Source organism: Bombina bombina, chromosome 6 (genome assembly GCF_027579735.1).
Source record: "Bombina bombina isolate aBomBom1 chromosome 6, aBomBom1.pri, whole genome shotgun sequence".
Lineage (NCBI taxonomy): Eukaryota > Metazoa > Chordata > Amphibia > Anura > Bombinatoridae > Bombina > Bombina bombina.
This window is the reverse complement of record NC_069504.1, coordinates 274,446,735-274,462,191: the sequence shown is the minus strand read 5'-3', so window position 1 is coordinate 274,462,191 and position 15,457 is coordinate 274,446,735. Positions and strand designations below refer to the sequence as shown.

The following is a 15,457-nucleotide window of genomic DNA, read 5'->3' as shown; positions in this document are numbered from 1 at the left end:
TATCAGTATCAGAATGATGATGTTCATTTAAAAATTCATCTGAAAAAAGAGAAGTTTTAAAAGACTTTTATGTATACTAGAAGGAGAAATAACAGACATAGCCTTCTTAATGGATTTAAAAAATAAAATCTCTTATGTTATCAGGAACACTCTGAAAATTAGATGTTGACGGAACAGCAACAGGTAATGTAACAGTACTAAAGGAAATTTTATCTGCATTAATAAGTTTGACATGACATGCAATACAAACAACAGCTGGAGAAACAGATACCAAAAGTTTATAGCAGATACACTTAGCTTGGTAGCTCCAGCACTGGGCAGTGATTTTCCTGATGTATCTTCTGACTCAGTTGCAACGTGGAACATCTTGCAATATGTAAAAGAAAAAAACAACATATAAAGCAAAATTGATCAAATTCCTTAAATGACAGTTTCAGGAATGGGGAAAAAATGCCAGTGAACAAGCTTCTAGCAACCAGAAGCAATAAATAATGTGACTTAAATAATGTGGAGACAAAAGTGACGCCCATATTTTTTAGCGCCAAAAAAGACGCCCACATTATTTGGCGCCTAAATGCTTTTGGCGCCAAAAATGACGCCACATCCGGAACGCCGACATTTTTGACGCAAAAAAAACGTCAAAAAATGACGCAACTTCCGGCGACACGTATGACGCCGGAAACAGAAAAAAAAATTTGCGCCAAAAAAGTCCGCGCCAAGAATGACGCAATAAAATGAAGCATTTTCTGCCCCCGCGAGCCTAACAGCCCACAGGGAAAAAGTCAAATTTTTTAAGGTAAGAAAAAATGATTGAAACAAATGCATTTATCCCAAATATGAAACTGACTGTCTGAAAAATAAGGAAAGTTGAACATTCTGAGTCAAGGCAAATAAATGTTTGAATACATATATTTAGAACTTTATAAAAAAGTGCCCAACCATAGCTTAGAGTGTCACAGAAAATAAGCTTACTTACTTACCCCAGGACACTCATCTACATGTTTGTAGAAAGCCAAACCAGTACTGAAACGAGAATCAGCAGAGGTAATGGTATATAAATAAGAGTATATCGTAGATCTGAAAAGGGAGGTAAGAGATGAATCTCTACGACCGATAACAGAGAACCTATGAAATAGACCCCGTAGAAGGAGATCACTGCATTCAAATAGGCAATACTCTCCTCACATCCCTCTGACATTCACTGCACGCTGAGAGGAAAACCGGGCTCCAACTTGCTGCGGAGCGCATATCAACGTAGAATCTAGCACAAACTTACTTCACCACCTCCATCGGAGGCAAAGTTTGTAAAACTGAATTGTGGGTGTGGTGAGGGGTGTATTTATAGGCATTTTAAGGTTTGGGAAACTTTGCCCCTCCTGGTAGGAATGTATATCCCATACGTCACTAGCTCATGGACTCTTGCTAATTACATGAAAGAAAATACATTTTGACTTTACTGTCCCTTTAGTAAATTGGATGCTGCAGCAGTTTGTATATGTGCATATTGTACTATAGTATGTAGTTAATTCTGTTGGATATATATGCATCTCGGCTTATATTAGGCACTGAATGTATCCTTAACACTTATTTGTAGGGCTTCCGTACAATGAAGAACAGATCCACAAATTTGACAAGTAAGTGAAACATTTGAATAGTAGTTTATCCAGCGTATAGTAGTTGGTTAAAGGGATCTGAAAATGTTTCTTTTGTGATTCAGATAGTGTGTCATTTTAAACAACTTACCAATTTGCTTCTATTATCTAATTTACTTTGTTATTTTGGAATCCTCTTTTGAAAAGCATACTTAGGTAGGCTCAAGAGTAGCAACGCACTACTGGGAGCTAGCTGCTTATTGGTGGCTGCACATATTTGCTTCTTGCATTGGCTTACTGATGTATTTAGTTAACTTTCACTAGTATGTTGTTGCTTCTTCAACAAAGTACACCCAGAGAATGAAGCAAATTTGAAAATAGAAGTAAAATGGAAAAGTTGTTTAAAATTGTATGTTCTATCTGAATTCAATGTCCATCTAAGGTCTGCTTGTGTTTTAACTTTAAGCAAAATATTGAGTTTGCTCCAAACAAACCTTGAAGGATTATTGTACTTTGTAACAAGATTTTTCTTTTATTACAGGGTATGTACTGATGAAGAAATCAAATATTTTTTATTAAACTACAAATATTTTGAATTTTTTGGGGCACAGAAACATGCACAGCATTTACTTGTACAGATGTATATGCCTTTCAGTATTTACTGCTGTGTTCCTATAAATACATATTTTATCTATATTTTCTAGAAGTGTAGGAATTGGTTACTTCTAGTACTAAGGGTGAAGGATATTTGTCATTATAGTGTAGAGGCAGGTCCTTTACTTGCCAGCAATATGGCTAATACAAGTACACCAAAAATAACCTGCTAATTTAAAAATATTTGATTACAATATGAAAGAGAACTGAAATCCTTTTTTCACAAATGTCAGATTTATTGCACACGTTCATTTCTGTTTACAGGCAAAAGCTTAGCATACATGCGACAAAAGCCTTCTCTTTTTTCAAGGATGAATGTATCGGTAAATATAATGCATTCTGCAGTAAAGCACAGGAGTGGATGAGGCAAGTATAAAAAAACAACTGTTACCTATATAGAAGTATACTAAGACTAATAATGTTGGGCTGATATTCCTTAACCCTCTATGTATTTAGGAAGATGCATGTTTTAAGGAAACAGTTATTGGCACTCACAAGACAGTGTTTTGACATTGAAGATGAAGTCTCAAAGTGTGAGCACTATATTAACGAGGTAACGTATTGCAATTTCCTTTCTATGGCTTTGCTTAGTATAAATGTTTATGATTTGGTTTCACAAAATTTTTAAATACAGTATGACATACTAATCTGTTATACACAGACCATGTTGTATTTTACACTACAAAAGTAGCTACTACCTGCATAGTCACCAACATTATACATTTGGAGAAAATATTGGGAATTCCTTTAGCCAAAAGTCATCTAAATTAATTAAAAAATAGTTGGATACTGATTTGAAACTGTAATAGTAGGGGGACAAGTCTGAAATTATAACCATATTTCATAGTGCTGAGCACAAGATTATGGGACATTAAACTCTAAATACATTTTATAAGCATAGTATTGAGGTTATTCCTCACCTCCCTCTGGTGATGGGTGCCGACATGATGTAATCTAACTTTAACTACATTTCAGTGCTGATGTGTTTGCACTTGTGCAGCAGCTCTCCTTCAGAAACCTGCAGTGTAACTTAGGTTCCAATATGGCAGCACCCATGATTAGAGGGAGGAGCTTGAAAAGTAGTGTTTAGTGTCCCTTTAAGGGACTGTACATTTAATGACACTAACAGATATTGTTACAACCTATCATATAAAGTACTTAGGTATCAACATTTCCAGATCTCCGAAAGGGTGTTTACTTGGTGAGTCCCAAGAGAATATAGTAGTGTGCCCAGGCAGTATAGCAGAACCACAGTGCTCACAATGCAGGTGCCAAAACCACATTTTAAAGTAATAGTCTAGTGAAAAATAAACTTTCATGATTGAGACAGAGCAGGCAATTTTAAGCAACTTTCTAATTTACTCCTATTATCACTTTTTCTTCATTCTCTTGCTATCTTTATGGAAAAAAAAAACCAGGAATCTAAGCTAAGGAGTCAGACCATTTTTGGTTCAGCATCCTGGATAGCACTTGCTTATGGTGGCTACATTTAGCCACCAATCAGAAAGCGCTACCCAGCTGCTGAACCAAAAGTGGGCTGGTTACTTAGCTTACATTCCTGCTTTCCAAATAAAAATAGCAAGAGAACGAAGAACAATTAATAAAAGGAGTAAATTAGAAAGTTGCTTAAAATTGTCTGTTCTATATGAGCCACGAAGAAAAAAAAAATTGGGTTTTACTATCCCTTTAAGTCCTTCTTTGGATCATAAAAAAAATGCTAGTGATTAAATGTGCAACTCAAAAACTTTTTTTTTTTACTTATTGAACGTTTTCTGTAACTTTAAAAAAAAACAACTGTAACTGTATTTTGCACTATTGAAAATATACGTCGGGAAACAAACGCATAAAGGAACTTAATACAAATAATTGTACCTATTGATCATTGCAGTATCAGCAAACTATGCCACAGAAGATATTTGCTACCTCGGGTGGAATAAAACCAACTGTGAATCCAATTTATACAAGTCCCAATACTTTGGTAGAAATGACTCTTGGGTAAGGATTTTAGATTTTAAGAACTTTAAATGGTTCAGATTTGTGTGATGTAAATTGTCTTTAGTGGTGTCTAATTTTTACAAAGGGTAGCAAGATTTGTTTTCCAAAGTTATTAGAATGCAGGTACATACGACCTCAAATGAGCAATTAGAATAACACAAATACCACATTAGATCCAGTTGTGTAATGCTAATAGGGAAAAGTACAGGAATGCTATATTGTGGCTCCCAGGCTATTTGTTGGACAACAATGTTTTGTATTTAGTAATTCATAGCTTACAGTATATTTAAAAGCAATTTCATAAAAATGATTTAATGCATGCCTGGATGCTATTTTAAAGGGACAGTCATTTTTTTAAATATCAATGCACAAACACAGAATTGTAAAAAATATATTTACAAATTAAATGTAAATCATTTAACACATTAATTTATTTCATGTAATTGGCAAGAGTCCATGAGCTAGTGACGTATGGTAGATAGATTCCTACTAGGAGGGGGCAAAGTTTCCTGAACCTCAAAAATGCCCATAAATACACCCCTCACCACACCCACAACTCAGTTTTACAAACTTTGCCTCCTATGGAGGTGGTGAAGTAAGTTTGTGCTTGATTTTTATGTTTTCTTCTATGATAAGCGCTTCTAAGCATGCTGAAGCCCAATTCCTCTCCGAGTACAGTGTTTGTCAGAGGTATGTGAAGAGAGTATCGCCTATTGATTTTATGGTTTCTCTCACGGGAAATCTTTCGGTCATAGGGATTCATCTCCTACCTCCCTTTTCAGATTGATGATATTCTCTTATATACCATTACCTCTGCTGATAGTTTTCAGTACTGATTTGGCTATCTGCTATATGTGGATGGGTGTCTATCGGTAAGTATGTATCATTATTTATGACACTCAGCTATGGTTTGGCGCTTTATGTATTAATATAAAGTTTTAAATATATGGATTTTACTTATATTTGCCTTTGCAGTCTAAACAGTTTCAGTATAGGAATCATGTTTGGGAAGTGTATTTAAACTTTTTTTCTTACCTGGGGTCTCAGTCTTTTTTTCTAATTTGACTTGTTTTTCAATTTTTTTCGCGGGCAATTCTAGGCTCGAGAGGACGCAAAATGCTGTTTATTTATTGCGTTGTTTTTGTTGCAAAAAAATTTTTGCCGCAAATTTAGTAATTTCCTGCGTCTTTGTTGACGCTAGTTGTTTTGGCGAGAAGTTGCATTTGTTATGACCTGAGTTGCATAATTTCCTGGTGTTGGTTTTGCGTAATGCATCATTCTTGGCGCCAAAATTTTGTTATTTTACCCCTCTTCCTCTATTGCTCACTATTTTCATGATTTTTGAAAGCCATTATGCCTGCTTTTTTATTTTATTTTTTGTTTTTCAAAAATAATATCTTTGTTTTCCTATCTACTGAAACTGTTACATTGTGGAAATTAAATGTTTTGCCTAATGTTGTTATTCTTTTTCTGTTACATTTTGCGAGATGTCTCATTCTGATCCTGACTCTGATGTTATTGTAGAAACTATAAAGCCCTGAAACACAATTCTTCTAAGCTAAGTGTGTGTTTTTTTCATTATAAAGCTGTTGTTATTTTCTTCAGCTCAATTATGTGGCATTTCTTTTTATATTAATCATGTTTCTATATGTACAATGACATTTACTGTTTTTACTTTCTCAGTTCATGTACTTGATTTCATCTGCAAATATCATATGTTATTGCGTTTATCATAAAAGGTTATGACTGCTATTATGCCTTTAAGTAAACTTACAAGGTCTTTTCAAAATTTAAGATTTAATTAATTTTGTTCTGACCGACAGACTTACATACTTAAGTTTATTCTACTGATGAAGGTTTCTTTGGCTCAAAGGATCCTGTATCAGACAGTTTTGTTAAAAATTCTCCTTATTTTTCATTTGAACATTTTTTGTTCTTTGTTAAGGAAATTTTGTTATTTTTAGCTTTTAGGAGCCTAGTCCTCCTATTAACTATGTTACTGATCCATTTTATATTTGGATTTTAAGATTTTATTTTGCTCCTGAGGTTTTTTCCTATTCAATATACTATCTGTAATATATTCTAGAGAATGGTTATCCTGATTCCCTTTTGGGACTGTACTACTATTTCTATGAAAATTGGTACTTATTTTTAGGATTCTTTAGAGTTTGAATATAACCTTAGTAGAGCATATTCACGTACTGTTTATATTTTTAGCTCAGCTTTATCGTGTCTCACATTACTGTTCTCTCAACCTTTTGTTGAACAGTTAACATAAGCAGTTTCAGATTCTCAAGTATATAACTCTGTTTATTTACTTCAGATGTATTCATTTTGTTATGTTTACTATATCTATTATTATGGTTTCAATTATATTTTATTATCTCTATCTTGTTAGGATAATAATTTGTTTGATTTCTATTATCTCCACTATTTCTGGAGGTTTAGAGTTTTTTCTGCCCTACTTTAGTCCGCTAATGTAGATCAGTTGGTGAATGTCCTGACTACAAACACTTGTTCTAGATCCAAGGGTTATAGTTTTATATCCTGGCAGGGTTAATACAGCCCTTCGTCCTTTTGTGGTCAGTTTACTGTGTACCATTTATTTGGGTAATAATAACTATTTTTATCAGCTGCTGATTTGGTTAACTCTGAGTGCAAGCACTGAAATAAGATTTTTTTGTATCCTTCTGGGACAAAAACGCTATATAATTATTAGTTATTAAGACTGCATGAAGGTACTGTTCTCAGATCAGTCCTTCATGTTTGGGAGCAGATTAAATTGTCTTTGGAAACTCAGTCCAAAATCTATATTATTCTTAGGGTTTTGAATAGATTTTTAGAATGAGACCTTCTATAGAAAGATCCTTTCTTTCATGTAATTGGCAAGAGTCCATGAGCTAGTGACATATGGGATATACAATCCTACCAGGAGGGGCAAAGTTTCCCAAACCTCAAAATGCCTATAAATACACCCCTCACCACACCCACAATTCAGTTTTACAAACTTTGCCTCCTATGGAGGTGGTGAAGTAAGTTTGTGCTAAGATTTCTACGTTGATATGCGCTTCTCAGCATTGTTGAAGCCCGATTCCTCTCAGAGTACAGCGAATGTCAGAGGGACGTGAAGGGAGTATCACTTATTGAATACGATGATTTCCCTAACGGGGGTCTATTTCATGGGTTCTCTGTTATCGGTCGTAGAGATTCATCCCCAACCTCCCTTTTCAGATCGACGATATGCTCTCAATTTACCATTTCCTCTACTGATAACTGTTTCAGTACTGGTTTGGCTATCTGCTATATGTGGATGGGTGTCTTTTGGTAAGTATGTTTTTTATTACTTAAGACACCTCAGCTATGGTTTGGCACTTTATGCATTTATATAAAGTTCTAAATATATGTATTTTACTTATATTTGCCATGAGTCAGGTTCATGTATTTCCTTCTGCAGACTGTCAGTTTCATATTTGGGGAATATAAACATCTTTTAAATGAAATTTATTTCTTACCTGGGGTTTAGTCTTTTTTTCAATTGACTACTTTTTACAAATTGCGGGCGGTATTAGGCCCGTGGGTGCGACAAATGCTAAACTTTATTGCGTCATTTTTGGCGCGAAGATTTTTTTGGCGCGAAAGAGTACGTCTATGATGCAAGTTCGTCATTTCCGGCGTCATACTTGACGCCGAGACCTTTCACGCGGTTGCGTCATTAGTGACGCGAGTGTGTAATTTCCGGTTACTTTTTCATTATTTCAATACCCCATTGATGTTTGCCTCTTGATTTTTTCAATATCAGAGGGCTATGCTATTTGCATTTTCTTCTGTTATGTGTGATCAGTCCACGGGTCATCATTACTTCTGGGATATTATCTGCTCCCCTACAGGAAGTGCAAGAGGATTCACCCAGCAGAGTTGCTATATAGCTCCTCCCCTCTACGTCACCCCCAGTCATTCTCTTGCACCCAAAGACTAGATAGGAGGTGTGAGAGGACTATGGTGATTATACTTAGTTTTTATAACTTCAATCAAAAGTTTGTTATTTTACAATAGCACCGGAGCGTGTTATTACTTCTCTGGCAGAGTTTGAAGAAGAATCTACCAGAGTTTTTCTTATGATTTTAACCGGAGTAGTTAAGATCATATTGCTGTTTCTCGGCCATCTGAGGGAGGTAAAAGCTTCAGATCAGGGGACAGCGGGCAGTTGAATCTGCATTGAGGTATGTAGCAGTTTTTATTTTCTGAATGGAATTGATGAGAAAATCCTGCTATACCGTTATAATGACATGTATGTATACTCTACACTTCAGTATTCTGGGGATGGTATTTCACCGGAATTACTCTGTAAAAGTACATTAAACCTTTTAATAGGTATTTAAATCATGTTAAACGTTTTTGCTGGAATGTAGAATCGTTTGCATTTCTGAGGTACTGAGTGAATAAATATTTGGGCATTATTTTTCCACTTGGCAGTTTGCTTGTTTTGCTTATGACAGTTTCGTTTCTCTCTCACTGCTGTGTGTGAGGGGGAGGGGCCGTTTTTGGCGCTCTTTGCTACGCATCAAAAAATTTCCAGTCAGTTACACTTGTATTTTCTGCATGATCCGGTTCATCTCTAACAGAACTCAGGGGTCTTCAAACTTCTTTGAAGGGAGGTAGATTCTCTCAGCAGAGCTGTGAGATTTATGTAGTGACTGTGTTTTAAAACGTTGCTCTGTGATTTTTATGTTTAAAATTTAATTAGTGTTGCTTTACTAATGGGAACAAACCTTTGCTAACAAGTTGTGTTGTTTTTAAAGAGTGATGCTATAACTGTTTTTCAGTTCATTATTTCAACTGTCATTTAATCGTTTAGTGCTTCTTTGAGGCACAGTACGTTTTTGTTAAATAAGGTGGAGGGAGCAGTTTCTACTTTAGCTAAGCGCACCACTATCCCGGTGGAGGATAGCTGTGCTTTTTCAGATCCTATGGATAAAAAATTAGAGGGTTACCTTAAGAAAATGTTTGTTCAACAAGGTTTTATATTGCAACCCCTTGCATGCATCGCGCCGATTACGGCTGCGGCAGCATTTTGGATTGAGTCTCTGGAAGAGAACCTTAGTTCCACTACGCTGGACGACATTACGGACAGGCTTAGAGTCCTTAAACTAGCTAATTCTTTCATTTCGGAGGCCGTAGTACATTTAACCAAACTTACGGCTAAGAATTCAGGATTCGCCATTCAGGCACGTAGGGCGCTGTGGCTAAAATCCTGGTCGGCTGATGTAACTTCTAAGTCCAAATTACTTAATATACCTTTCAAGGGGCAAACTTTATTTGGGCCCGGTTTGAAAGAAATTATCGCTGACATTACAGGAGGTAAGGGCCACGCTCTACCTCAAGACAAAGCCAAAGCTAAGGCTAGACAGTCTAATTTTCGTCCCTTTCGGAATTTCAAAGCAGGTGCAGCATCAACTTCCACTGCACCAAAACAGGAAGGAGCTGTTGCTCGTTACAGACAAGGCTGGAAACCTAACCAGTCCTGGAATAAGGGCAAGCAGGCCAGAAAACCTGCTGCTGCCCCTAAGACAGCATGAACCGAGGGCCCCCGATCCGGGACCGGATCTAGTGGGGGGCAGACTCTCTCTCTTCGCCCAGGCTTGGGCAAGAGATGTCCAGGATCCCTGGGCGCTAGAGATCATATCTCAGGGATACCTTCTAGACTTCAAATTATCTCCCCCACGAGGGAGATTTCATCTGTCAAGGTTGTCAACAAACCAAATAAAGAAAGACGCGTTTCTACGCTGTGTACAAGATCTATTATTAATGGGAGTGATCCATCCGGTTCCGCGGTCGGAACAAGGACAAGGGTTTTACTCAAACCTGTTTGTGGTTCCCAAAAAAGAGGGAACTTTCAGGCCAATCTTGGATTTAAAGATCCTAAACAAATTCCTAAGAGTTCCATCGTTCAAAATGGAAACTATTCGGACAATCTTACCCATGATCCAAAAGGGTCAGTACATGACCACAGTGGATTTAAAGGATGCTTACCTTCACATACCGATTCACAAAGATCATTACCGATATCTAAGGTTTGCCTTCTTAGACAGGCATTACCAGTTTGTAGCCCTTCCATTCGGATTGGCCACGGCTCCAAGAATTTTCACAAAGGTTCTGGGTGCCCTTCTAGCGGTTCTGAGACCGCGAGGAATTTCGGTAGCTCCGTACCTAGACGACATTCTGATACAAGCTTCAAGCTTTCAAACTGCCAAGTCTCATACAGAGTTAGTTCTGGCATTTCTAAGGTCGCATGGATGGAAAGTGAACGAAAAGAAGAGTTCTCTCTTGCCTCTCACAAGGGTTCCATTCTTGGGGACTCTTATAGATTCTGTAGAAATTAAGATTTATCTGACAGAAGACAGATTAACAAAGCTTCTAAATGCATGCCGTGTCCTTCATTCCATTCAACTCCCGTCAGTAGCTCAATGCATGGAGGTGATCGGCTTAATGGTAGCAGCAATGGACATAGTACCCTTTGCACGCCTACATCTCAGACCGCTGCAATTGTGCATGCTGAGTCAGTGGAATGGGGATTACTCAGATTTGTCCCCCACTCTGAATCTGGATCAAGAGACCAGAAACTCTCTTCTATGGTGGCTTTCTCGGCCACATCTGTCCAGGGGGATGCCTTTCAGCAGGCCGGACTGGAAAATTGTAACAACAGACCCCAGCCTTCTAGGTTGGGGCGCTGTCTGGAATTCTCTGAAGGCTCAGGGACAATGGAGTCAGGAGGAAAGTCTCCTGCCAATAAACATTCTGGAATTGAGAGCAGTTCTCAATGCCCTTCTAGCTTGGCCCCAGTTAAAGACTCGGGGGTTCATCAGGTTTCAGTCGGACAACATCACGACTGTAGCTTACATCAACCATCAGGGAGGGACAAGAAGCTCCCTAGCAATGATAGAAGTATCAAAGATAATTCGCTGGGCAGAGTCTCACTCTTGCCATCTGTCAGCAATCCACATCCCGGGAGTGGAGAACTGGGAGGCGGATTTCTTGAGTCGCCAGACTCTTCATCCGGGGGAGTGGGAACTTCATCCGGAGGTCTTTGCCCAAATACTTCGACGTTGGGGCAAACCAGAGATAGATCTCATGGCGTCTCGCCAGAACGCCAAACTTCCTCGCTACGGATCCAGATCCAGGGATCCGGGAGCGGTCCTGATAGATGCTTTGACAGCACCTTGGAACTTCAGGATGGCTTATGTGTTTCCACCCTTCCCGCTGCTTCCTCGATTGATTGCCAAAATCAAACAGGAGAGAGCATCAGTGATTCTAATAGCGCCTGCATGGCCGCGCAGGACTTGGTATGCAGATCTAGTGGACATGTCATCCTGTCCGCCGTGGTCTCTACCTCTAAGACAGGACCTTCTGATTCAGGGTCCATTCAAACATCAAAGTCTAACTTCTCTGAAGCTGACTGCTTGGAAATTGAACGCTTGATTTTATCTAAACGTGGGTTTTCTGAGTCGGTTATTGATACCCTGATACAGGCTAGGAAGCCTGTTACCAGAAAGATTTACCATAAAATATGGCGTAAATACCTATACTGGTGTGAATCCAAAGATTACTCCTGGAGTAAGGTTAGGATTCCTAGGATATTGTCTTTTCTACAAGAAGGTTTAGAAAAGGGTTTATCGGCTAGCTCATTAAAGGGACAGATCTCAGCTCTGTCCATCTTGTTACACAGGCGTCTGTCAGAAAATTCAGACATCCAGGCCTTTTGTCAGGCTTTAGCTAGGATCAAGCCTGTGTTTAAAACTGTTGCTCCGCCATGGAGTTTAAACTTAGTTCTTAACGTTTTACAGGGTGTTCCGTTTGAACCCCTTCATTCCATTGATATAAGATTGTTATCTTGGAAAGTTCTATTTTTAATGGCTATTTCCTCGGCTCGAAGAGTTTCTGAGTTATCAGCCCTACATTGTGATTCTCCTTATCTGATCTTTCACTCAGACAAGGTAGTTCTGCGTACTAAACCTGGGTTCTTACCTAAGGTTGTCTCTAACAGGAATATCAATCAAGAGATTGTTGTTCCCTCCTTGTGTCCAAATCCTTCTTCAAAGAAGGAACGTCTTCTACACAATCTGGATGTAGTTCGTGCCCTCAAGTTCTACTTGCAGGCAACTAAAGATTTTCGCCAAACTTCTTCCCTGTTTGTCGTTTATTCTGGACAGAGGAGAGGTCAAAAAGCTTCTGCTACCTCTCTCTCTTTTTGGCTTCGTAGCATAATACGTTTAGCCTATGAGACTGCTGGACAGCAGCCTCCTGAAAGAATTACAGCTCATTCCACTAGAGCTGTGGCTTCCACTTGGGCCTTTAAGAATGAGGCCTCTGTTGAACAGATTTGCAAGGCTGCAACTTGGTCTTCGCTTTATACTTTTTCCAAATTTTACAAATTTGACACTTTTGCTTCTTCGGAGGCTATTTTTGGGAGAAAGGTTCTTCAGGCAGTGGTTCCTTCTGTATAATGAGCCTGCCTATCCCTCCCGTCATCCGTGTACTTTTGCTTTGGTATTGGTATCCCAGAAGTAATGATGACCCGTGGACTGATCACACATAACAGAAGAAAACATAATTTATGCTTACCTGATAAATTCCTTTCTTCTGTTGTGTGATCAGTCCACGGCCCGCCCTGTTTTTTAAGGCAGGTACATATTTTTTAAATTATAATTCAGTCACCACTACACCCTTGGCTTCTCCTTTCTCGTTGGTCTTTGGTCGAATGACTGGAGGTGACGTAGAGGGGAGGAGCTATATAGCAACTCTGCTGGGTGAATCCTCTTGCACTTCCTGTAGGGGAGCAGATAATATCCCAGAAGTAATGATGACCCGTGGACTGATCACACAACAGAAGAAAGGAATTTATCAGGTAAGCATAAATTATGTTTTTTCCCATTCCTGAAACTGTCATATAAGGAAATAGATCATTTTGCTTTATATGTTGTTTTTTCTCTTACATTTTGCAAGATGTCTTACTTTGATCCTGCCTCAGAAGCTTCTGCTGGAACGTTACTGCCTAACATTGGTTCTACCAAAGCTAAGTCATTAGTTATAAAATTGTAGAAATTATATCGCTGAATGTCATTTGTAATAGTTGTTTTGATAAACTTTTACATGCAGATAATGTGTCCATCAGTAATAGTACATTGCCAGTTGCAGTTCCTTCAACTTCTAATGTGCATAATATACCTGTAAATTTTAAAGAATTTATTTCTGATTCTATTCTGAAGGCTTTGTCTGCATTTTCACCTTCAAATTAATGTAATAGGTCTTTTTAAATCTCATTTAGTTGATGAAATTTCAAATGACCAACAATATGATAATTTATCCTCTTCTGATAAGGATCTATCTTATTCAGTAGATCCTCCTCAGACATTGACACTGACAAATCTACTTATTTATTTAAAATTGAGTACATGCGTTCTTTATTAAATGAAGTGTTAATTACTTTGGATATTGAGGTAACCAGTCCTCTTGACGTTCAGTCTAATAAACGTTTTAATGCTGTTTTTAAACCTCCTGTGGTTTCTCCAGGGTTTTTCCTATTCCTGAGGCCATTTCTGATATGATTTCTAAGGAATGGAATAAGTCAGGTACTTCTTTTTATTCCTTCTTCAAGGTTTAAAAATTGTATCCTTTGCCAGCAAAATCTATAGAGTTTTGGGAAAAGATCCCGAAAGTTGATGGGGCTATTTCTACTCTTGCTAAACGTACCACTATTCCTATGGAAGATAGTACTTCCTTTAAGGATCCTTTAGATAAGAAGCTTGAATCTTATCTAAGGAAGGCCTATTTATATTCAGGTCATCTTCTCAGACCTGCAATTTCTTTGGCTGATGTTGCGGTGGCATCAACTTTCTGGTTGGAGAATTTAGCGCAACATGAATTGGATTCTGACATATCTAGCATTATTCGCTTACTGCAACATGCTAATCATTTTATTTGTGATGTTAGATCCATGTCTTTAGCTATATTAGCTAGAAGAGCTTTGTGGCTTAAATCTTGGAATGCTGATATGACATCTAAATCTAGATTACTATCTCTTTCTTTCCAAGGTAATAATTTATTTGGTTCTCAGTTGGATTCTATTATTTCAACTGTTACTGGGGGAAAGGGAGTTTTTTCTGCCTAAGGATAAAAAACCTAAGGGTAAATCTAAGGCTTCTAACCGTTTTCGTTCCTTTCGTCAGAATAAGGAACAAAAACTCAATCCTCCCCCCAAGGAATCTGCCTCCAATTGGAAGCCTTCCTCAAATTGGAATAAATCCAAGCTTTTTAGGAAACCAAAGTCAGCCCCTAAGTCTGCATGAAGGTGCGGTCCTCATTCCAGCTCAGCTGGTAGGGGGCAGATTAAGGTTTTTCAAGGATATTTTGATAAATTCTGTTCAAAATCAATGGATTCAGAGCATTGTCTCTCTAGGCTATCGAATAGGATTCAGAGTAAGACCTCCTGTGAGAAGATTTTTTCTCTCATGTATCACAGTAGATCCAGTAAAAGCTCAGGCTTTCCTGAAGTATGTTTCAGACCTGGAGTCTTCAGGGGTAATCATGCCAGTTCCTCTTCTGGAACAAGGTTTGGGGTTTTATTCAAATCTATTTCATTGTACCAAAGAAGGAAAATTTATTCAGACCAGTTTTGGATCTGAAAATTTTGAATCGTTATGTAAGAGTACCAACTCTCAAGTTGGTGACTATAAGGACTATTCTGCCTTTTGTTCAGCGAGGACATTATATGTCCACAATAGACTTGCAGGATGCATACCTTCATATTCCGATTCATCCAGAACATTATCAGTTTCTGAGATTATCTTTTCTAGACAAGCATTACCAATTTGTTGCTCTTCCATTTGGCCTAGCAACCGCTTCAAGAATCTTTTCAAGGGTTCTGGGTGTCCTACTCTCTGTAATCAGAGAACAGGGTATTGCGGTGTTTCCTTATTTGGACGTTATCTTGGTACTAGCTCAGTCTTTACGTACTGCAGAATCTCACACTATTCAACTAGTGTTGTTTCTTCGGAAACATGGTTGGAGGATCAATTTACCAAAAAGTTTCTTGATTCCTCAGACAAGGGTTACCTTTTTAGGCTTCCAGATAGATTCAGTGTCCATGACTCTGTCTCTAGCAGACAAGTGACGTTTAAAATTGGTTGCAGCCTGCCGGCACCTTCTGTCTCAGTCATTCC

The 15,457-nt window shown here is 38.1% G+C and overlaps 1 protein-coding gene across 1 annotated transcript in view; it reads left to right on the top strand.

Moving 5' to 3' along the window:
- The window catches only part of TBK1 (TANK binding kinase 1), a 355,855-nt gene that overhangs the window by 320,349 nt on the left and 20,049 nt on the right, over nucleotides 1–15,457 (top strand). The window contains exons 16-19 of the mRNA XM_053716863.1: nucleotides 1,595–1,634; nucleotides 2,511–2,612; nucleotides 2,703–2,799; nucleotides 4,135–4,241. Of these exons, the coding sequence (XP_053572838.1) occupies nucleotides 1,595–1,634; nucleotides 2,511–2,612; nucleotides 2,703–2,799; nucleotides 4,135–4,241 (346 nt within the window). The remainder of the gene's footprint in view (nucleotides 1–1,594; nucleotides 1,635–2,510; nucleotides 2,613–2,702; nucleotides 2,800–4,134; nucleotides 4,242–15,457) is intronic.